This window comes from Electrona antarctica (genome assembly GCF_951216825.1).
Source record: "Electrona antarctica genome assembly, chromosome: 1".
NCBI lineage: Eukaryota > Metazoa > Chordata > Actinopteri > Myctophiformes > Myctophidae > Electrona > Electrona antarctica.
The window spans coordinates 35,106,475-35,130,953 of NC_136806.1; the positions used below are offsets into that span (position 1 = coordinate 35,106,475).

The 24,479-nt window shown below is 43.3% G+C and overlaps 1 protein-coding gene across 2 annotated transcripts in view; it reads right to left on the bottom strand.

Annotated features, from left to right (window-relative positions):
- The window catches only part of LOC306924373 (ecto-NOX disulfide-thiol exchanger 2-like), a 180,954-nt gene that overhangs the window by 45,615 nt on the left and 110,860 nt on the right, over positions 1–24,479 (bottom strand). For both annotated transcript variants that reach the window (XM_079502868.1, XM_079502867.1), the window contains one exon: positions 17,249–17,380. In XM_079502868.1, coding sequence (XP_079358994.1) covers positions 17,249–17,380 — 132 coding nt within the window. The remainder of the gene's footprint in view (positions 1–17,248; positions 17,381–24,479) is intronic.

A 24,479-nucleotide genomic window follows, 5' to 3' on the forward strand; every position in this document is an offset into this window, starting at 1 on the left:
TATATTTCCACACTCACTCCAGAGGGCCACTATATTTCCACACTCACTCCAGAGGGCCACTATATTTCCACACTCACTCCAGAGGGCCACTATATTTCCACACTCACTCCAGAGGGCCACTATATTTCCACACTCACTCCAGAGGGCCACTATATTTCCACACTCACTCCAGAGGGCCACTATATTTCCACACTCACTCCAGAGGGCCACTATATTTCCACACTCACTCCAGAGGGCCACTATATTTCCACACTCACTCCAGAGGGCCACTACATTTCCACACTCACTCCAGAGGGCCACTATATTTCCACACTCACTCCAGAGGGCCACTATATTTCCACACTCACTCCAGAGGGCCACTATATTTCCACACTCACTCCAGAGGGCCACTATATTTCCACACTCACTCCAGAGGGCCACTATATTTCCACACTCACTCCAGAGGGCCACTATATTTCCACACTCACTCCAGAGGGCCACTATATTTCCACACTCACTCCAGAGGGCCACTATATTTCCACACTCACTCCAGAGGGCCACTATATTTCCACACTCACTCCAGAGGGCCACTATATTTCCACACTCACTCCAGAGGGCCACTATATTTCCACACTCACTCCAGAGGGCCACTACATTTCCACACTCACTCCAGAGGGCCACTACATTTCCACACTCACTCCAGAGGGCCACTATATTTCCACACTCACTCCAGAGGGCCACTATATTTCCACACTCACTCCAGAGGGCCACTATATTTCCACACTCACTCCAGAGGGCCACTATATTTCCACACTCACTCCAGAGGGCCACTATATTTCCACACTCACTCCAGAGGGCCACTATATTTCCACACTCACTCCAGAGGGCCACTATATTTCCACACTCACTCCAGAGGGCCACTATATTTCCACACTCACTCCAGAGGGCCACTATATTTCCACACTCACTCCAGAGGGCCACTATATTTCCACACTCACTCCAGAGGGCCACTATATTTCCACACTCACTCCAGAGGGCCACTATATTTCCACACTCACTCCAGAGGGCCACTATATTTCCACACTCACTCCAGAGGGCCACTATATTTCCACACTCACTCCAGAGGGCCACTATATTTCCACACTCACTCCAGAGGGCCACTATATTTCCACACTCACTCCAGAGGGCCACTATATTTCCACACTCACTCCAGAGGGCCACTATATTTCCACACTCACTCCAGAGGGCCACTATATTTCCACACTCACTCCAGAGGGCCACTACATTTCCACACTCACTCCAGAGGGCCACTATATTTCCACACTCACTCCAGAGGGCCACTATATTTCCACACTCACTCCAGAGGGCCACTATATTTCCACACTCACTCCAGAGGGCCACTATATTTCCACACTCACTCCAGAGGGCCACTATATTTCCACACTCACTCCAGAGGGCCACTATATTTCCACACTCACTCCAGAGGGCCACTATATTTCCACACTCACTCCAGAGGGCCACTATATTTCCACACTCACTCCAGAGGGCCACTATATTTCCACACTCACTCCAGAGGGCCACTATATTTCCACACTCACTCCAGAGGGCCACTATATTTCCACACTCACTCCAGAGGGCCACTATATTTCCACACTCACTCCAGAGGGCCACTATATTTACACACTCACTCCAGAGGGCCACTATATTTCCACACTCACTCCAGAGGGCCACTATATTTACACACTCACTCCAGAGGGCCACTATATTTCCACACTCACTCCAGAGGGCCACTATATTTACACACTCACTCCAGAGGGCCACTATATTTCCACACTCACTCCAGAGGGCCACTATATTTCCACACTCACTCCAGAGGCCACATTGCATGTACTGTCGGGCAGAAACCTCTTATCTATTTCCGTATTTTAACATTTTTCGTAAATTAATGACCTACTAAAAGATTTCAAAAAATCTAAAAGCTCAAAACTGCTACTTTTGAATTGTAATCCTGAAAAGTGAATTAATTAATTACTAATATTAACTTTATGAACTTAAATACAAATACGTACAAAGACATACAAAAGACAATACAATTGTAATACTAGTCATTAAGCTACTAATCTAGACTAAAGTAATTAAGTCGGGTTATGTTTGCATGTTTGGAATTGTAACAGTTGAATAATAATAAATCTATATTCTGATATTAAACTGCACAGCGCATTAAGTGAAGGTGGGGGCTGCATCTGTCACCCAGAACCCAGTTGCCCATTTATGAGTTATGGGGTCTGTGGCCTAATGCATACCAAACTGAGGGTCCTTGAAATTAAAACGTTTGAGAACCACTGGTCCATGTGATATGCAGGCATACATCTTATGCCGACTACTATTGAGTGATAAGAAATGCAATATTGATATTTATGAAATTGTGCAAAAAAGGCACACAGTAATGGATACAGTGCCCAGTCAAAGAGCCCTCTCCCGTCTTGCGCTGTCATTCAAATCAACATGAATCTTTAAAGCCTATTTCAGATTAAAGATATGAGATAAGACGATTGCAACAGAATGCCCAAAACTGTGGTTTGCGGCATTATAAAAGCTGTATAGTCCACACCCAGGTGCCGAGTCATTGCCATTCCCATTGCAATAAAATTGTCACTGTCCCTCCGGGATATGGGATATAAACACGAATTTGACACACACAAGAGAGTGAAAGATCCTGCTAACATTCTTCTCTTCCCCTCGTCTCCATGCTAGATTTCCTGGGTAAAAGCGGTGGATGATGATGAGGCATGTTGAAAAAAGAAGAAAAAACAATTATCTTCAGCTGCTTATCCTTCTATTTCACCTCTACATGGAGAAGAAAGGGAGAAAAAAATTAATCATGCTACCTCGTACAATCTCCCCTTTTCTTCATCTGACATGATCTCCCTACCTGGATTTCAACTACAAATATCACTTTTTTTAAACAATTCTATCCCATCATCTCATATATCTAGCTGCAGATAACGCAGGAATCTCTTACTGTCAGAAACTCCCATTTCAGCAAGCCCCATTAATACTGCAGCATTTTCTGCCACCAGACATCTCTCTGAAAGCACACACACACACACACACACACACACACACACACACACACACACACACACACACACACACACACACACACACACACACACACACACACACACACACACACACACACACACACACACACACACACACACACACACACACACACAGTGTACCAGCTCGTGAGCAGTCAGCAGTAAGGAGCATACAGTAGCGTGGGGGAAATGCTTACAGCACAGGACTCACTGTCTGTCGCCTCATGTATTAGTTAATGTTGATCCATCCAGAGTGTCAGAATGAGACGCTGGTTGGCCCAGTAACATACCGTTGCTGGCGGGCACAAACCTCTTATCTCCTTTTTTTTTTCTTTTTGTAAATCAATGCCCTACTTGATCATACTACAGTGTCATACAAAAGATAAAATAAGTTGTTTATTGTCACTGTGGGCCATACAACATATAATTTAGTGCATTCCACTTTTTAGCAAAAGGCAGATGCACACCTCAGAAGGCTAGTGACATTATCCTACGCACCGTAGGGCAATGGAGCATACATTAAAGGGTATCTTTGAAAAACAAAGAAAAGGTCCCGCACACTGTCAGGCACTTGCCAAAATGTTGCTCTTTATTAGAAAATAACTAATAAAGAGCAACATTTTGACAAGTGTCTGACAGTGTGCGGGACCTTTTCTTTGTTTTTCAAAGATACCCTTTTTAGTGCATTCCACTTAAAATCATTTTATATTATATATATTATTATTATTATTAAATATTATTTGAATCCTGAAAAGTAACACATGAGGTTTCCACCCGATGGCGATGATTGCGAACGAAGTGATTGCGAACGAAGTGAGCAATTACTATAGAAGCCGGCCTAGCTTGTCTGTCTGTCTGTCTGTCTGGCTGTGTGTGTGTGTGTGGGCTTACGAACTGAAATTGGAAAGATACAGTGTGTGTGTGTGTGTGTGTGTGTGTGTGTGTGTGTGTGTGTGTGTGTCAGACTGCCACAACAGCTTAGTTCACTTCCCGCGTTTACGCGTCTTACTTGTAATATGCTTTCAGTGGGCTGAGAGGTCCTGAATGGCAATTACAACATACTTACACATAGTGTTGAAAAACAATGTTAGCATCTCAACTTCCTTCATCTGATAAGGAGCTTTGTCTCAATAGACCACTGCAAGGCAGAATCCAAAGATGAGAACTGGAACCAACAAGTCTATGCCATCATTAGTATGATCAGAGACATCTTTCACCTTTAGAGAGCCAATTACAGAGGACTTTGTTGTTCTGAGGATGCCATCACTACTTTGTATTTTCTGGCAAAGTAAAGTACATAGCCTAGCTTTCAAGGACAAACTGCACAAGGTGAGAACGCACAATTACCAGAGATAATTCAACAGATATCGATTTTAATTTGCAGGTCACTAATGAGATTGCCCATTGAATGGTAAGCTTTGTGTTTGAGGCTTTTTTTTAAAGGTTTCCACATTCCAATTATACTGCAGATGAATACAGGCATGGTGTACATTTAACAAGCACAGCATCCACAGCACCTATAGCTTCCGATCCTGAGTACAGTATATAATGGTGAAAGATGAAGATCTGACAGCGCTTGGTGAGTCGAGTGTCAGAGATTATAAATGGTTCCTGGGAGGTTTCTACTCTGAGAGAACATCGAGGCTCCAGTCCACAGCTTTCATCTGCCAGAGTGAAGGAAAGGAAAGACACAGCCAGTGCTCTGGAACAGGGAAATTCCCCTCGTCTCTCACAGTCTGTCTGTCAGATGGGAGATGTAGAAACCAGATGTTCGCTCTGGTTCCTGCTGCCGTCAGTTTGTGACATATAGTGCAATTAACATGACCCAAAATTTGCCAGCGTCTTTGGTCAAATTATACAGGCTCCTCTCTACTCCCGTGTTCTCATTGGGCAAGCTGAAAATGATCCCCCGGGGAGCCATGCAATGTAATAGAGACATTTGTAATCAGCGTCATTCTTCATTCAAAGGTCAACTGACCTTCTGAATATTTCCACATTTATCTCTGGCCTGGTAAAGGTCATTTTCATCATCCAATATCATTATGAACGTACGTTCCTTCATTCAGTGCTTCTATAGACATGTTAACTTCATGTAATCTTCATTCACTTCATCTACAGACACCATGTAACCTTCATTCAGTCCATCTATAGACATGCCATCATCAGATATGTAACGGAGGCTCTGGTGGAGACTGTGGACTTTAGTGGAGCAGATTAAGTCAATATATCATAAGAATCGTTCACTTGATCATACAAGCACCAAAATTGGCACACAAGTGCTTCGGAACCTACTCTCTCAGAAAAGTACGTTGTCCACTTGAAAAAACAAAATGGACACCATTTTTCAAGATGGCCGCCATTCGAGGTGGTTTTAAACAGTGTTTGAGTTATATTGAGCTATAAAATCCTATGTTGATGGCCTATACATCAAAATATATGTTTCCGAGTATGAGAAATCCAATTCTGCATTTAGAACATCAAAATTATTTAATATTATGATGATACAATGGGAATTAAACGATAAAGTGGGCAGATTAAGTCCATATTCCATAATAATCCTTCATGTGGTGGTACAAGCACCAGATTTGGCACAATTGATGTCCAGGATGTACTTTCTAGGAAAAGTATGTTTTCCAGCTGAAAATCCAAGATGGCCGACCAGTTTTCAAGATGGCCACCTCGTCAAATTAATAAGTAGAACTTTAGTGAACAGAAATGTGTGATCCACACATTGATCCAAACATCAAAATGAATGTATTCTGATGGTGTCAATTTAATTCCAATATGGCCGCCAGTTTTCAAGATGGGGGCTATTACGCAACTCAAAATTTGCATTTTCGGAAGCTGTCTGATCACAGATATTGTTGAAGGGCAACATCACCATTCATTGAAATTCTGTGATCAAGCTCTATTGGTTTGTAATTTTGTATATAAGAGTGATGTCAAAGCACAACCAGGACACACTGGTGACATCACTGCTGTGAGACTCCGCATGGGGTTCAGTGTCGGCTTGTAACGTAGCTGTAGTTGTGGTTTACTAACTGTTGTAGTCGTATACTCACTGTAGTTTGTAGTATACTTTAGTGTCCTAAATGCTATCTAATAAGCCCCTGTATACTGTATATCTCAAATAGATGTTTAGTTAGTTGTAGCATTGTAGTTGATAGGATGTGTCAGCGTGGGAGAGCTGAGACAAGGGTAACAGGGATTCAGTTACCTGGATGGTGTACAGATCGCACAGGACTTGCACTGGATGAATGGTCGGGCTAGGTGTAGGGCACCAGATGCTTGAACCTAGATGCATCCCATATTTCAATGTGCTTTGATGTTTTGTATGGTTGGGTGGTAAAAGGATATAGCCCTCGGCCTTTAACACAAGATGTTCCGCTACTAAAACTGATTGGAGGAAGTGTCAAACAGATACGAAAGAGGAGTTGAAGTCTCCCCGTATTTCAGGCAATACACCTGTTGCCCATCATGTTAGACTCATCCAGATTGGATGATGGAGGTGGCAGTGAGGATACATTGAGGCAAAACAGTACAAAGTATCACCAAAATTGTCGGGCAAATGTTTAGCAACTGAAACTCCAGTGTTCCACTAAGAGAGCAGCTGAAATTCAGAATGATCCTGGTGAAGGACACGCAAAAATTCAAAGAGTGCAGTGCAGCAGATGTGATCCCCCCCCCCCCCATCGAAGCCCTGTATGACGATCGTTGTGTCAGCAAAGCTCGTCGTGGAATTATGAGGGACCCAAGCCATCCCAACCGCAGACTGTTTGAGATGCTACCACATGGAAAACGTTTTCGCAGTCTCGAAGCCACTGGAAATAGACTGCAAATAAGCTTCTTTCCCCAAACAATCAGATACATGAACAAACTGATAAGAACCAGGGGCGAGTTTACCTAACTTTGCTACTACAGGGAAACATGTACATATGTTACTATTTTTCTAGCACTCTATTTTTCTAGCACTCTTCCCTTTGTTTTGCTGTGCTTGCTGTGTTTTTTGTTGTTTGAATATTATGCTATCTATGCCGCTGCATTGTCATTGTAAGGAAGCCAAAGAAAAATAAGTTTTACTCTTATATACCTGTACATAAGATGTAACAATAAAGTCCAACCTTGAACCTTGATCTACGTTCAAGCATCTGGTGACCTACACCTAGCCCGACCGTTCATCCAGTGCCATTTAAGTCCTGTGCGATCTGTACACCATCCAGGTAACTGAAGCCCCGTTACCCTTGTCTCAGCTCTCCCACACTGGCACATCTTGTCAATTCAGGTGCGGCTATCTAACTACAATACTACAACTAACTAAACTTCTAGTGGAGATATATACAGGGGCTAATTAGCATTTAGGACACTAAAGTATACAACAAACTACAGCGAGTACACTACAACAGTTATTAAACCACAACTACAGCTACGCTACAAGCCGACACTGAACCCCATGCAGAGTCTCACAGCAGTGATGTCACCAGTGTGTCCTGGTTGTGCTTTGACATCACTCTTATATACAAAATTACAAACCAATAGAGCTTGATCACAGCATTTCAATGCATGATCAACGAATGATGTTGCCCTTCAACAATATCTATGATCATACAGCTTCCGAAAACGCTAATTTTGAGTCACGTAATAACTGCATCTTGCAAACTTGCGGCCATATTGGAATTCAATTCCAACACCATTAAGTTCTTACAGTCAGAATACTTTCATTTTGATTGGATCATTAACACATTTCTTGCATTTGACGAGGCGGCCATCTTGAATACTGGCAGCCATCTTGGATTTTCAGCTGGATAAGGTGCTTTTCATAGAAATACATCCTGGACATCATGTGTGCCAAATTTGGTGCTTGTACCACCAAGTGAAAGATTCTTATGGAATATTGACTTATCATCATAATATTCAATAATTTTGATTTGCTAAATGCAGAATTGGATTTCTCATACTCAGAAACATACATTTTGATGTATAGGCCATCACAATAAGATTATTCAATCAAACTATAGTTCAAACACTGTTTAAAACCATTTTGAAAGGCGGCCATCTTGAGAAATGGTGGCCATTTTGTTTTTTCAAGTGGACAACGTACTTTTCTGAGAGAGTAGGTTCTGAAGCACTTGTGTGCCAAATTTGGTGCTTGTATGATCAAGTGAACGATCGTTTCAGTAATCTGCTCCACTACTTCCAGGATCTCCGTTCACAGTGGTCTGTTTATCCAGCTGTCTGTCTGTCTGTGGACAGTGCAGCTCTGACCCACTTGGCCATGGGGCTACATATTACACATTCTAGGCTCTCTTATCCAAGCAGTGCAGGAGAGCTGAGCTCTTTGAGCGAAATGAATGAGGCTCAAAAGGACACATGGGACTCATGAACAGATGACACACTGCTACCAGGTGTCCTTCGCTCCACCACTCTCTCCCCCCCTTTCTGGCCCTCCAAAGTCACAGTGAAGCGTGCCAAAACAGCCAGGAGGAGCCATTCTCTCCTACCTGCATGTGCTCGCACCTGATTTGATTATGCCTGCTATATAGACCTCCAAAATGTACAACAAGCTCCCAGAGTCCCCAAAGGGGCCAGGAGGAGCCACACGCTTACATTGTACTCTGAAAACCCCAATGTCTCGGAGGAGAACCTCATATCCTTTCCAACCTTTATTTGCTTACACCTGATATTGAGAAACAAAACAAAGAAATTTAAAAAAGGCGTTCCTGCTTAGCTAGCACTTTTAAGATAGCACATGGAAATATTCATGTACATTTTACTAGTGACCTGCTTTTAATGTTGATAAAGCATTTTAAGAAAACTGCGGCACTGTTCTAAATGGCTCTGGACAAAAAAAAGTAATTTTACACATTCCATACAACAGGCATAGACACAATAGGTTTCAAGAAGGCGTTGAGAAATTCAGAAATGCTACAACGCTTTCACTTGAATTTCAGATATCAAATATGAGTCATTTATATGAGCCAATTAATTCCTCCCCACACATTTATGTGTTGCCAGTGCTGTACCATACTGGCCCTCACGGGACGATGTCCGTCCTACTCCTTAAGTTTCGTTCAACAGCCCCTGTTGACAGGGACCTCCCCGAGCCCCTGTATGATTATGTGTAGCGACAAAGATTTGAAACCTTAGACTCTGTGGTTGTTGACAGGTCCTTTACCTCTGCGCCACCCGAACGTCCCTCTGGGCTCGACACTAGGCCCCCTTCTTTTTCCACTCTACATTATTGTTCAGCCGCTAGAAACGGTGGCCAGAGGGAAGCACGCACATCCACCCCAAAATAAACACAGGTGCTGAATTAAAATATACGTTTAGAAGTGGGAGGGAAGTTCACACACTGTATATTAGCTCCCAGAAAATGAAAATGAAAACAACTTTTCGACCGTGTACTTAATACATTTTCTGTCAATCTCCTCCCCTGCTGGCCTTCCAAAGTTACAATGAGCTCTCCGACGTGGCAAGAAGTAGACAATTCTTTCCTAAAGTACTTGCACCTGAGCTTGCTCAGACAAAAAAATAAATATATATATATATATTAAAGTGTTCCTGCTTAGCTAGCACTTTTCTTTTTAGGAAAGCACATAAATATTCAATGAACACTGGGTCATTTCTTCGTCATCTACTGTCTACTCCATTATGGTTGACCCCTGTGCCAGTTTTCTTAGTGGCCCGTTCGCTTAAAGGGGTTTAAGCGAATTGCTGCACCACTCTGCATTGAATGGCTCTGGATGAGAGTCAGCTAAACACCTACAAATGTAAATGTGAATTCTAAACGAGTTCCATCGAGTGAGAGAGAGAGAGATCATTGTTAGGACCTTTGCTCTCTGTACTGCTGGAATTTCAGTGACTAAAGCTGAGCCCTGAGAACCACAGATGAACAGTGTGTGTTCTAATCTGTCTAGAAATTACAGTTGCTGACTCAGACCTGATGAGACCTTAATGAAGATCTTGGCTAATTTGGACTGACGAGGAAAGGGAGGGAGGATGTAGAGATAGAAACGAGAGTGGAGACAGAGGATGGAGGGAAGGATGGAGGGGTAGAGACAGAGAGAGGAAGGATGGAGGGATAGAGACAGAGAGGGAGGATGGAGGGATAGAGACAGAGAGGGAGGATGGAGGAATAGAGAGAGGAATGAAGGATGGATAGACAGAGGGAGAAAGGTTGCAGGAGAGAGACAGAGGGAGTAACCAGCTGTTTTTCCAGGTGATGGATGAGGAGGGGACACAGCTGTCCTCTTCACCCTGCTCTTCTCTCTCTCTCCAACTACCCTTTTCTACCTCCACCCGTCCTCTCTACTCCTCCCTCCTGCAATCGCTGCCACCACCTAACTGCTTTAATGAAGATGCATTACCCCTAGGGAGACTTCAACTGTTCTTTGGCACCTACCAGATCAACAGCCTTTACAGTTTACACTCACATTATGTTTGTAATTTGTCGCTTGTCTAGCCTCACTGCACTAGCATGTGCGGTACATCTCTTTTGCACACATGATGTTACCAAACATTTCCACTGTTTTCCAGGCTGTGTTTTTTATTGTTGTAACCAAACATCTCGATTTTGCGGTTTGTTTAATTGTATTTGGACTTCAGTCGACATGACAAAAGCATAGGAATGGTCGTGTGTAACGTTACTGTACGATCGTATGAAAGACAGACTTTACATGATCAGCTGACTTGATTTAACAGTGGTGAGTCTCCTATAATGGAGGACTAAACCTGACTGATATTTGTCTCGGTGTATTCGCCGCTGTCTGTCCGTCCATCCTTCTGTGTACAGCTGATCTCTGGTTCTGCTGGATCGATCGGCGTGAAATGGCCAGCCCAATGATGTTTTTGGGCTGGGTTACAGTACGTGTGTATTTCTATATACTCATGTATAAATTGTGTATATACTTATATTGGCCTTTATGTGTATACTCTCTGTGTTTATCTGTGAGCACTGTATAGAAGTCGCTCTCTGGAAGAGAGCTCCGGAAATATACACAGTGAAATTCAAAAGGAAAATCTCACCCACCTCCACAAACACTTTATCTGAAAAATGGACCGAGTGCACACACCACGCTCCCCTCTCTCCATCTATGACATTAGGTTCAGCTACACCGTTCCACTCACCATCTATTAGGCTTTATTCTGCAATGTGTCTTCTCTCTCTAAATCCCTTTTTGCTCTCTCTCTCTCTCTCTGCTTAGTTGAAAGGCATGCACTCTTCCCATTTGAAATATATGCCAGGATTGTGTGTGTGTGTGTGCGCGTGTGTATGTAAGCTTGAGTGTGACAAATTGTAATTCAACTAAAATTTGTACAAGACCTTACAGAAAATTGTTCCGCTAAGGAGGGAGAGAAAAAAAATTCAATCATTCATCTCCCCTCTTGGTTCTGAACCATTAAACTAATGTGATTAAACCAACAGTCAGTGGAATGACATCGGTCTGCATGGAGAGGTGCTCAGTATTCTGACATCGGTCTGGATGGAGAGGTGCTCAGTATTCTCCAAACCAACGTCAGTGGAATGACATCGGTCTGGATGGAGAGGTGCTCAGTATTCTCCAAACCAACGTCAGTGGAATGACATCGGTCTGGATGGAGAGGTGCTCAGTATTCTCCAAACCAACAGTCAGTGGAATGACATCGGTCTGGATGGAGAGGTGCTCAGTATTCTCCATACATCGGTCTGGATGGAGAGGTGCTCAGTATTCCCCATACATCGGTCTGGATGGAGAGGTGCTCAGTATTCTCCAAAGGATGCAGAATGCTACATATGTTTAAGAGATGTCTTAATTCAGCAGGACTATAGAGCAGGGGTTCTCAACCCGTGGGTCCCACGAGAGCCATTCAGTTGCAAAAAAGGTTATTTTTGCAACTGAATGGCTGGAAAATGGAAATGAGTTTACATCTACATGCATAAACTTCCGTTAATGATTATATCTGGTTTCAGCATTCATTTATGATATATTTTCTCTATTAAGGTTATTTTTGCAGTCAGTTTGTATTGGGGGTGGGGGGGTCGCGAGACATGGCCAAAGTATTTCCTGGGGTCCCCAGCCAAAAACGTTGAGAACCCCTGCCTATAGTTTTAGTATGGAGTCTGTTAAGTGGAGTAAGTTTGTTCAGTGTGGCTGCTCCCATGTGATGTTGACCCTTGGTGTGACTGTGAACTCACTCAATTGAAAACTACCCCCGTGGAGTTGGGATCCTTATCTAAATCTTTTCCAGTGGGGTACGTGATGAAAAAACCTACTGTGGTTGTCAGAGAGTGCTGGTGAGTGGTGGGTTCACGGTTCGAGCCAGATGGAGGGTGAGAGCTGAAGTGATGCCAGGAGCCAGAGATCTGCCCCATTTAAAGCAGGGAGAGCCTGCATTGACATGCACACAGGCGCTGCTATCTTTACCTGCCCCTCCGAAAGGTAGAGAGAGGAAGTGAGTGAGTGATTGGATATGGAAGGGAGGTGTAATCATGCAGAGAGTTCTGAGATTTTGATTAGCATCTTGGCGCTGACTTAACTGCCATCTTCGCGGAAACCAAACGACTGTCAGTCAAATCAGCCTGTCTGCCAGCTTATGGATGTGTGTTTGTGTGTGTGTGTGTGTGTGTGTGTGTGTGTGTGTGTGTGTGTGTGTGTGTGTGTGTGTGTGTCTTCCAGTCCTCAGAAATTGAATGATGAGAGTCAGAACTGCATTTCGCCGACTCAGCTCAGCCAGTTCATTTCAATAAATGCACTAGGCCTTCCAACATTATGTAGATACAGACCAGCACAAGTCCCTTGATGACCGATTAAGGCCAATTAAAAAGTGGGTAATTAGTAAAATGCTAGCAAAGTACCCGGACCAGATGGACTAAACCCATTAAAACCGGGAAAGCATCTGTGTCATTTTAGATTTCGTTTGTGTTGGCTATTCAAAGATAGCAGATGTACAAGCTCACAGCATGTCATTTCGTGCCACACTGTGAGCTTGTACATCTGCTTATTTGAAGAAAAAAAATCTTGAAAGTGTGCAAACTACTGATTTAGAAGGCATTTGTAGGCCTTAAAGCTGAGTTTTACAGCTGACCCCTTTTTCGTCAGGCAACTCAGGACAAGGCAAGAACCCAAGAGAGGGGGGAAGACTTCGTGAGCGAGTGACTATCCAGGCATTCATCATAGAAGGGAGGTTATCATGCATCATTGGAGAGTTCAGCAGAAAAAAGTTTTGATTAACTTTTTCCATTTATAAACTTGGGTAGTTTTCTTTTTTTTGTCAGAAACCCAGATGAGTGTCAGTCTAATCAGCCTGTGTCTGCCAGCTTATGGATGTGTGTGTGTGTGTGTGTGTGAATGAGAGCGGGTGTGATTCTCCAGTCCTCAGACTGATAATAGAGTCAGAACTCCATGTCGCTGACTCAGCTCAGCCTGTTCATTTCAATACAGTCACTCCAAATGGCCGACGCAGCCAAAACATGAGAATCCACAATATCACCCTACAAGTCCCCAGAAGCAGTGCAGCAAACACTGCACTGCAGTCAAAGACAACCTCAAAGACAACCTTGCTGACAATGTACTCGATCACTCTACCACTTATTGCAGATAATCGAGAGTCACGCGAAGAGAATGGCTGCCTGATCCGTGATGTGCTCATAGTGGTATGTAGATTTTTATCTGATAAGAGTCATCTGAAGATGGCAAGTGGTCATTTTACATTTGTGTTCCCCAGCTGATGACCCGCTTAGGCCCACAGAGGTGTTCAATGAGGCGTCACAGCACACCTGCTTGAAAGGCACCGGTGGAGGTGTGCCAGGCAGCCATGCCCAGCAGCAATACCATCACCTGCATCCATGATATGTAATAAAGACGTTAAAGAAAGGCGATCAAATACTAGCAGGTGCAACCCCAACCTCAAAGATGGAGGACATCGTTCACATTATTGCAATCCGGAAACAAATATCGGGTCAGATGCGAAGATTTGAAGAAATCTCTAAGGCTATGATATTGATGGATAAGAAATGGACAACTATTGCGGAGTCTGATAGCTACATGCTAAGTCAAATGCCACTAAGGCCAAAGCTGGATGCTCTCTGTGCCTCTGACAGAAACTGTGTAACATGGAGGACAGAGGCAGATGCAGTAAACTGTGTAACATGGAGGACTGAGGTAAACTGGACAGAGGTAAACTGTGTAACATGGAGGACAGAGGCAGATGCAGTAACACTGTGTAACATGGAGGACAGAGGTAAACTGGACAGAGGTAAACTGTGTAACATGGAGGACAGAGGCAGATGCAGTAAACTGTGTAACATGGAGGACTGAGGTAAAGTGGACAGAGGTAAACTGTGTAACATGGAGGACAGAGGCAGATGCAGTAATACTGTGTAACATGGAGGACAGAGGCAGATGCAGTAAACTGTGTAACATGGAGGACAGAGGCAGATGCAGTAAACTGTGTAACATGGAGGACAGAGGTAAACTGGACAGAGGTAAACTGTGTAACATGGAGGACAGAGGTAAACTGGACAGAGGTAAACTGTGTAACATGGAGGACAGAGGCAGATGCAGTAATGTGTTCTGTCGGGTTCCCAGAGGCAGTGAGGCAGGGGAGCCGATTGCCTTCCTCTTTTCAATTGCCTTCTTGGAGAAACTAAATACTGGACTATGTTGCGCACGCACAGAATTGGCGTCTTGCTGAGGATAGACACAATTCCCGCACAATTGCAAGATTTATATGGTCAGGGGATAGAGATTGAATCCTATTGCAGGAAAGAGATTGGCTGGCATGGGAAACAAGTCACCTTTAGAGAATTGTACGCAGGCCTTTATACTTCCTCATGCACATCGCCATAATTGGAAATTCTTATTTATAAATGGACTAAGCCATCCTACATTACAGACCAGTGTGAGTCCCTTGATGCCTGATTATGTGCTATTAAATAACAGAGGTAATTAGGAAAACGCCATCCGGCAAAGTAATCTAGACCAGATGGACTAAAAACAAAATAATATTTCTCAATAGAGGATACTTTTTGTCAGGCAAAGGTACAAAAAACAAAATGCGGAACAGAAGGCTGGGAGAAAGGAATGCCTAGCTCTAAACAAGATACAGATATTCATAGGCGTAGCTAGCTATACATCAGACAAACTAACAAACAAGCAATGACTGGACTGCAGTCTGGGACATACAGTACTGTATATACTAACAAAGAGTTACGTAAGGTAACAAGAACCAGCTGGGCTAGCAGGAGACACAGGGACAGAACATTAGGGAACAAGAGACAGCTGGGCTAGCAGGCGACACAGGGACAGAACATTAGGGAACAAGAGACAGCTGGGCTAGCAGGAGACAAGGCACACACTTAGGACACCTACTGGACAGGTAGGACAGCACAGAGGATCAGGACACTGGATATACTGTAGGGGCAATACGCTATTATTGAAAATGTATTTTTTTGGCGTTTGATAGTGGTGAATTGACGCCCACTCTACGGCATAATATCCATAGTTCATAACGATAAGAAACACACTGAAGGCTAAAGCTACTGTACCACGCAATATATTTGATCTCACTGGATATGGAAATCATATCCAAAACGTACAAACCATTAAAGTTTATTGGACAAAAATAATAAAGCACTGGATTAAACCTCTTGCAGCTGCAATTCAAAATGATCAAAATGTCCCTGGAGTCAAAGTAAGGAGGGCTCCATTCAAAAGCGCATTCTTCATGTAGACCCGTTGTAATATTTTCTCTACAGACCCTGGTAACTACATATCTGCTTTCATTTAGACTATAAAAAGGTTATCAGTTTTAACTGGACAGAATCTGAGCCCCCCTCCATGAATTGTTCAGTGGCCTTAAAAGGGCCTCCTAAAAATTAACTGCATCCGGACCCTAAAGTTGACTACATCCTCACTCCCTCAAACAGTTCCCAGTAAATATTTAACAATTGAAAAAATAGGCCATCTGAACACCAAAAGACAGAGGTTACAGTACATCTAGGAAAACTACAACAACTAAATGTGGCTTGGACCTCCCCAAACTATTATTTTATAACTACACTTTCAGTCTTACACAGTTTGTAAAGTGGGCACTGCACCCCAAGAGAGCACTATGGTATAGTAATAGAGAATTCCGTTTTAACTCCACAAGCATAATATATATTTTTTTATTTTAGCTAAACTTACCCCATCATTTCTTATTTACAGGAGCCCCGAAGGAAGGTTTGCTACGTAATCCAAATTAACCTGTGTTTAAGCCTCTCATTAGGCATCTGATCAAACCCCATTTACTAGGTAATTCCCATCATACTGTATATGGAGGGAAAGGCATTCTTTCCCTGGGGTACCTGAATGAGGAGGATGTACTAAAATAATTTGATAACCTTGCTCAAAGATAACCAAATAACCAATTTAGAGCTATTTACAGCTGAGGCATCTCATCATAAGCATGTTCAGGACCCTCCCTCAGGGCATGGATTAACTTCATACATTTTAAGCATCATCATGGTGGTAAGTTAGGAGGCTACCTTCCACAACAGAGTAGACAGCCCACGGTCTTAAAGTGGTACGGGACAGAGATATGTTGCTGTTGCATTCGTGGAGAAGCAGTTAGATAAAAATATAAACATGTGACATAAGAATAAGGCACGCAATGTTCACATTGGTGTCTCCATAGTAATGTTTGGTTAGTTAGAATATCTTGGGAGGTGCAAGAACTGCGCAAATGAACTTTGTCAAGCACAGCGTTTGTTTGTTTTCTCTGCAATTTGCTATTACCTAACCGAAAATTAATTTCTGCAGTATGTTGCATGTATGTAGTTCTGAGTATGCTGCAGCCTTGAGTCTTTGTTTACACTGTAAATTCAGAAGAGTCAAAACCCAACAAGAAGTTGCAACACTCAGTTCACACGGGTGTGATTTTTGTTCTTTTTTAAAGTATTAAAAGATCGAAAAGTCCTTAAATTGTCACTTAACCAATTTAGGACTGAAATGTTATGTTACTATATATACTGTATATGGCAACAAGAACCCCAAAAGGGGTCCCCGTCCTGAATAGGTTCATTGTCTTCTGGGGACCCCCACAAAATCATCCGGGGAACCACCTGGGGGTCCCGACACACAGGTTGAGAACCACTGGTTAACAAAAGCATGAGTTCAGGTTCAGTTCTAGGTTCATGTGGTACATACCCTGCATGAGAGGCTGTCCGTTCATGTTCATGGGAGCCATGCCCAGGTTGTTCATGGCTGTAGCCCAGGCACCCGGATCTGATATGGGCATCGGCATGGAGTTGGGGTCCATGGTGATGTTATGGATCCCTTCTGGAGGAAGAAAGGAGAAATAGAGAGAAAGAGTCATGATTACAATTTAGGCATTTAACAGACGCTCTTAATCCAGAGTGATTTATAGTAAGCAAGGAAAACAGGAGGTAATACATCTTTTGGCATCTTTTTTGGCTACATAAGCCACCCCGTAGCCACCCTGGGCAAGACCTACGCCCATTTGTTTGGGCGGAAGTTGCGGGATTTTAGCGGAAGTATCGCCCAAGGAAATGACGTTGATGCTTTACAAATCAGTTTACATTCTCCGCGAATGAAACAAGTGTTGTGATTGGTCGGGAAAATATCGTATCCGGGGGAAATACATCCGACGGATGTTCCGGAGGATACATCCGCCGATAGCTTCTCTGCTTTATGTTGTGACCAGGCTTTTCTTTTCGCAGATAAGTAAGCCTGGGACCGAGGCTACCCCGTAGCTGGGACCCTCTTCTGAGTAACCCGTCTGAGTGATTTCATGTCAGTGTTGTGCCAAAGAATCCCAGTGGAAGAGGAGAGGTCATTGTGACTATCATTTGGAATCTATTCACCAACACACTGCTGCTTTCTAAACTTCTGCTGAGAGGTTAATCAGCATGGCCTCTGGACACTTCCTGTCACACTGACCTTTGACCTGTACTGACAGTCTCCTGACACACACACACACACACACACACACACACACACACACACACACACACACACACACACACACACACACACACACACACACACACACACACACACACACACACACACACACACACACACACACACACACACACACACACACACACACACACACACACACACACACACACACACACACAATTCTGGCCCAGAATATCAATATGGAAAACACAGCCAAAGTAAAGCAACCCCATTAAGAACCCCCATTAAAGTCCACACGAATGCTCCCTCTCACAGCTCCACAGTGGATTTCACAACGTTAATGCTCTGTAATTGGCTCCTCTGGTTGACCTCTCCCTCTAACAGACATGTCAATTGCTGTGAGACTGTGAGTGTCTGGCTGAGCCAAGCTGCCCTCCCCACATCAAAACACCACAAACACACGCACACCACAGTTAATAAGGATGATGAGGCCACTACACACCTCAAAACATCAGTAGGTCACTCTGCTGTGTGCGTGCGTGCGTGCGTGCGTGCGTGCGTGCGTGCGTGCGTGCGTGCGTGTGTGTGTGTGTGTGTGCGCGCGTGCGTGCGTGCGGACATTCCTAGAGTTGGGAGGCACCTGGAAATGTGTCTCGCTTCTCTGCCTCTCTCAATAGAGTGGTGTGCTACAGCGATTACATTAGTTTTTGTTTTGTAGGACAACCTACAACTAAAGAAACACATGACTACAAGTATTTGGGTTCATATATATCTTCTTCCCAAAAGGACTTTCAAACTAGGAAGGGTATGGCCTGGTCAGCCTGCAATGACATGCATAAGATCTGGTCATCCCAGCTTAGTAAGATGTTAAAAGTATAAAATATTTAGGACGACCGTTGAGCCGATTCTACTCTATGGCTCCGAGACATGGACACTTTCAAAGAAACTAGAGAAACGATTGGATGGCACTTACACCCGCTTTCTAATGAGAGCGCAAAATCTGTCTTGGAAGAGCCACCCATCGCCTAATCTAATATACGGCAACCTTCGCCGCTTTTCTTCACTAGTCCGATCCAGAAGAACACAGTTTGTCGGCCACTGCTACAGAGCTGACAATGAGGTTGTATCTTCCCTTCTTCTCTGGAGTCCTACCTCAAAGCAGACCAGAGGTAGAAAACTGTCGTTCCCTGATGTCATCGCTAGGGACACAGGCATCAGTAAGCAGGAACTGGGTATGGCAATGAAGGACCGGGAAGTCTGGCGTGTTATTGTGAAATCCACGATCTCGACCGCGGTCGAAAATTGATGATGATGACAACTAAAGATGTTCCTGCTACCATTTTTGAGTGGTGCAACCACTCCCTTATACGGAGATTATGTGTGTGGCTGGGTAGCTGGGTGCCTGGGTATGAGCACGAAAATAGCATGGTTGTTTTTCACCACCTGTGCGCAACCTAACACACACACAAACATACACGCGCATATTAACTGTACAGTATATATGATGCTTTTGGGTGTGCCAGTACAGTACAGTGACAGTACAGTACAGTAGAGGGTACAGTAGTGGGAGCCCCACACGGTAACTCTGTCATTTCTCAACTGTTTCGGACGTGGGGCGGCTCGCCGGAATCGGGCCGGCACCCTGGCCGTGATCCTGTGGGTCTGGAACTTCCGGGGGCCCCACACAGAGTTGCACCACTCACTTCACACGGTGTGATTTTTCCTTCCCGATACCGGCAACTTAAAAAAAAAAGTTGCAGGTATCGAGTATCGACGCTATGATTATGTTTGCTGATCATGGCCTTGTTAACTAATACGACTCTATTAATAACAGAGATACTGCTGTAGCACTACAATTTACAAGACTGACTTGTGCTCTGAACCGACCTGAACACTTGAACTCTCTGCACTTTATATTTATTCACTATTCATTGCACTATGTTGTTTTTGCACTGTCTTGTCCTGTTTTGCACTTGTCCTAATGTTGTAACTGCACTCTGTCCACCAAACCAAATTCCTAACATGTTTACATTTCATGGCAATAAAGGCTTCTGATTCTGATTATTTTACTGCAGTAACTGTGCTAATGGGATGCACTCTGCGCTTTGTGTGACCTAACCAGCTCTTTGAGAGGTAATGTTCAGGTTACGAGGTCTTTGTGTGACCTAACCACCTCTTTGAGAGGTAATGTTCAGGTTACGAGGTTTTTGTGTGACCTAACCACCTCTTTGAGAGGTAATGTTCAGGTTACGAGGTCTTTGTGTGACCTAACCAGCTCTTTGAGAGGTAATGTTCAGGTTACGAGGCCATCCGGGACACACACCATCAGCTTACTGCAGGGGTTTCCACCTCCAGAGCAGCCATGTCAACTATCTGTCAAAACAAACACAGCAGCCAGACACACCACCAGCTGAGAAATCCATGAGATCCCTTCATCCGGTGATGATTTGCCGATGTGTGACAGCAGCCAGTGTTTCGGTCTCCAAGTAGGGCACAAACATTTTTCATTATTTGACCACAAGCTTATAAGCTTCTGTGCAGATACTACAATAACATTGATATCCACTTTTGATATTCACTGCATTATTAAGTATTGTGCCTTGTAGAGCTGAGACAATAACCACATTACCACAATACCATGGGGATGAGCTGTTTAAAAGAGTCTGTCTAGCAAAACACTGGACCGGTTCTTCGGGACAAGTTCTTGTGCACACTGCCAATAGGTCAAGGCAGTGAATATCATTGTGTGAATTCTTTCTCATTTTGTGAACTGATAATCTCAGATACACCATCCTCCTGCCATCAATCCATATTTGTGAAAGAATGGCCACGATGTTATTAGTTTTCTTTTCATTGAAGATTGCTATTGAGGCCGGCGTGGTGGGCTGAATCTCTATATCAAATGTTAACTTGCATATTTCAGCACATTATGGCTTTGAACCAGGCGACATGGGGAAGCTGGTGAAATATGGACGAGGCAATATGGACACATTTGTGGGGAAAGATATTTGCTGCGTGAGCAATACGTCTAATCTAAGATCACGCCAAAGGTTTAACAAGCAGAGTTCAGAGGTGGTGAGCTCTATGCCATAATGGATTTTTGTTCAAGCTGCTGTGTTGGCAATACCTCCACTTTAGAATGAGTTCACAGCTGGTAAAGTCGAGATGCGTAACATAATCACAGAGGTTGGTTTGAATTTGAGTGGTCTATCGAGCTGTGGCGCTCTGAACAGACGTGGGTAACACAGCTGATAACCGATTAGCCCGGAGATGTTTTCTATAGAATGTCATAGGCTTTCTCAAGAGAGGACAGAGGGGTCCTGAATTGATCTGACATCAAGCTGACATTAATCTGAAAGCCCTGCTGCATTTGGCCCAGGGACTGAGGGAGACCCCGGGGTCAATTCCACTGCACTAGCCTCCTGACCTCTGCTGAGGGAGGGGGGTGGAGGGTACAGTGTGAAGGAGAGGGGTGGAATGGCCAGTCACACCTAATGTTAGGTTAGTGTGCCAATAGGTCACACCTAATGTTAGGTTAGTGTGCCAATAGGTCACACCTAATGCTAGGTTAGTGTGCCAATAGGTCACACCTAATGCTAGGTTAGTGTGCTAATGCTAGGTTAGTGTGTAACCTAAATGAAACACCTACAGTAGAATTAGCATAAATTCTACTGTAGGTGTGTTTCATTTAGAGTACACACTGAGCATGAATTTAACTGTACAGAAGCTGTCCATGCAGACAGTTACTATATTATAGTAACATCACCCATAATAAATGTTATTTCATTAAGCCATCAAAATGGATACTGTGAAAAGGGGTCTATTAGTGATTAAAGACGATGTTACAAATGAGAATAACACTGCAAACGTCAACCTTTTGATAACTGATATGAGAAGACACTAATCAATGTTTGGATTATTTTCACGTATAATTAATTAATTATATTTATTTTGAAAGCTTCATAATTTAAAAAAAAGGTGGGGTAAGTTTAGATATTTATGTATTCCAGAATGATAGCCAGTAGCACTCTTTCCATTCAGGCACTTGTCATTGATTTATGAAAGCAAGAAACCAATATCTTTAATATAATAAGTGAGAAGTGCCTGAAAGGACAGAACGTGAGTGCTGGCTATCATTGTTTACATGACATACTTTTAGAGTTTCTGATACCGTTTTTCTCTAACTGGAGATTGTGCTCGCATTCCTTCTAGTTTAAGTTTAGATATTCAACGTCTAAGACCACTTATGACTAAACTAACTTGCTAACTGCTGCACAAGCACACGGCACCGTCACTGAGATGTATACGCATGTTTCATGATAACTACTTTTTATATATGTGATGTATGCCATGCTTTTTGTTATTGCTTAATGTAAATCACTCTGGATTAAGAGCGTCTGCTAAATGCCTAAATGGTAAATTGTCAACTCCTGTCTCCATGGCGCCCTTGCTAATAGACTTCACAGTAGTATTTGTAGGTTGTTGCCTTCTGCAGGTTCCTTCCCCTGTCTGTCACTTACCAATATTGACTTGATATTGAACAGTGTCAATATTGGATTCAATATCATCATGTAACTATCTAAACATCCAAAGTCCCAAAACAGTCTGCACGCGTAGATGACAAACAGTAGGTGTAACTGAGATCCCTATACTTATAGGGAACCGTATAAGGGCTCGTATTCGGGGAGGCCTTATAGCCGAAGGATCTGTATGTGTTCTTATGAGTTGGGGAGGGAACGGAGCTGGTCACGTTTGAGTCTAAAGCCTGTCTCTAGATACCTCCTTCCTTATACTTCTTATTGATGTACTAACGCTGCACTAATGCTGTACAAATGTTCATCCCTTCTATTCTCTACACCTTATACAGTTGGGTGCCACCGATATTGTCCTTTATCATTTGACCCATTTAGGCCTGACCTCAACATTTTCAACTCTAAATCCTCCAGTTTTCTGAAATAAATATTTTCACGACTTTTCACAAATAGCAGACCTACAAGCTCGTAGCGCGCCACTCGGTGGCGCGCTATGAGCTTGTAGATCTGCTATTTTTCAATAGCTAAATTATAACATAATGTTTAACACCAAAAGGGGTTCCCGCCCAAAATGGGTTAACTGTCCTTTTGCGCAGATCACGCAAACCTCAGCAAAAAGAAAAGGACAATATCGATGGCCTCCAACTGTATGAAGGTGATATGACGTCATCCGTTTTGTGGCAACAGTAGGTGTGATCAATCTTAGAAAGAGCACTATGAGGAAGGTCTACATGACCGAAACGTTGTTACATTAAAAACTTGCCAGTGCAGGTATATCTTTCTAAGATACAGTATATACTGTATGTCTGAAATAGATAAAAAAACATGCACATATCCACATACCTATAAGCACCCACAGACATGCACGCCTCTATGAATGCCTCTATATGCACACACACACACACACACACACACACACACACACACACACACACACACACACACACACACACACACACACACACACACACACACACACACACACACACACACACACACACACACACACACACACACACACCAGTGACATTACTGCCAATAAAACCATCACTATCATTAAAAATGTAACAGTGAGAACACAGATTATATAACTTTACGCCACTTTCTGAGCCAACAGTCTGCACTGGATGGGGAAGAGCTGATGGCGATGGAAGATTGAATTGTTTATACTAAGATCAGAGGAGCTCAGAGTATAAAGATCAATGCTAATGAAAATTCTCTGTAAAAGAAAGAAAGATGATTACATTTTAGCTGCTGGCTCCAGTTTGCTTAAATTGGTCCAAGATTCTCATGTGCCGTTAGCTGATACCATCACGGCAGATGTAACAATTCTGATGTGGATGTAGCAACAATATTCTACTTAAAACATGCACGTTTGACTCATGAGCCATATTTAACAGTAACAAAAATAAATAATCGGGGAACCACATAGACCGAGAATAACCAATATTGGGCCCAGATTGACCTTTAGTTCCCCTAAACTCTCACAATGCCAGGCCAATGGGGAAATTAAGTAATTTTAAGCCTGTACCGGCAGGCAGGCAGGGAGAAGCTGTGGGCTATTTAGTTTAAGGCAGAACGGGCTTCTTTCAAAAGCTAACTACAGGGCTATTACAGCCTCAAGAGAGATCTAATAGAGAGGGTTAGAGAGGAGAGGGAGAGAAAAACAGATGGATGAAAAGGATGTGAAAGAAGAAGAAAGATGAGAGGGTGGAAAGAGTAGAAACACATTGGCTCAACGCCCCTCAGGCCCTGACTGAACTCGGAACAGAGAACCTTTGAGAATGAATACAATCCTAGTATTGGTGGATATTCATAGCTCCACAAAGTATGAGCTGCCTAAACCTGTAATTAGCGAATAATATAATGTCTCCACTGAATAGGAAATTGCTGAATAGGCAGATGGGGCACAATTAATTAAAGTTACAATCCGGGACTCACTTTAATGAATAAAACATTAT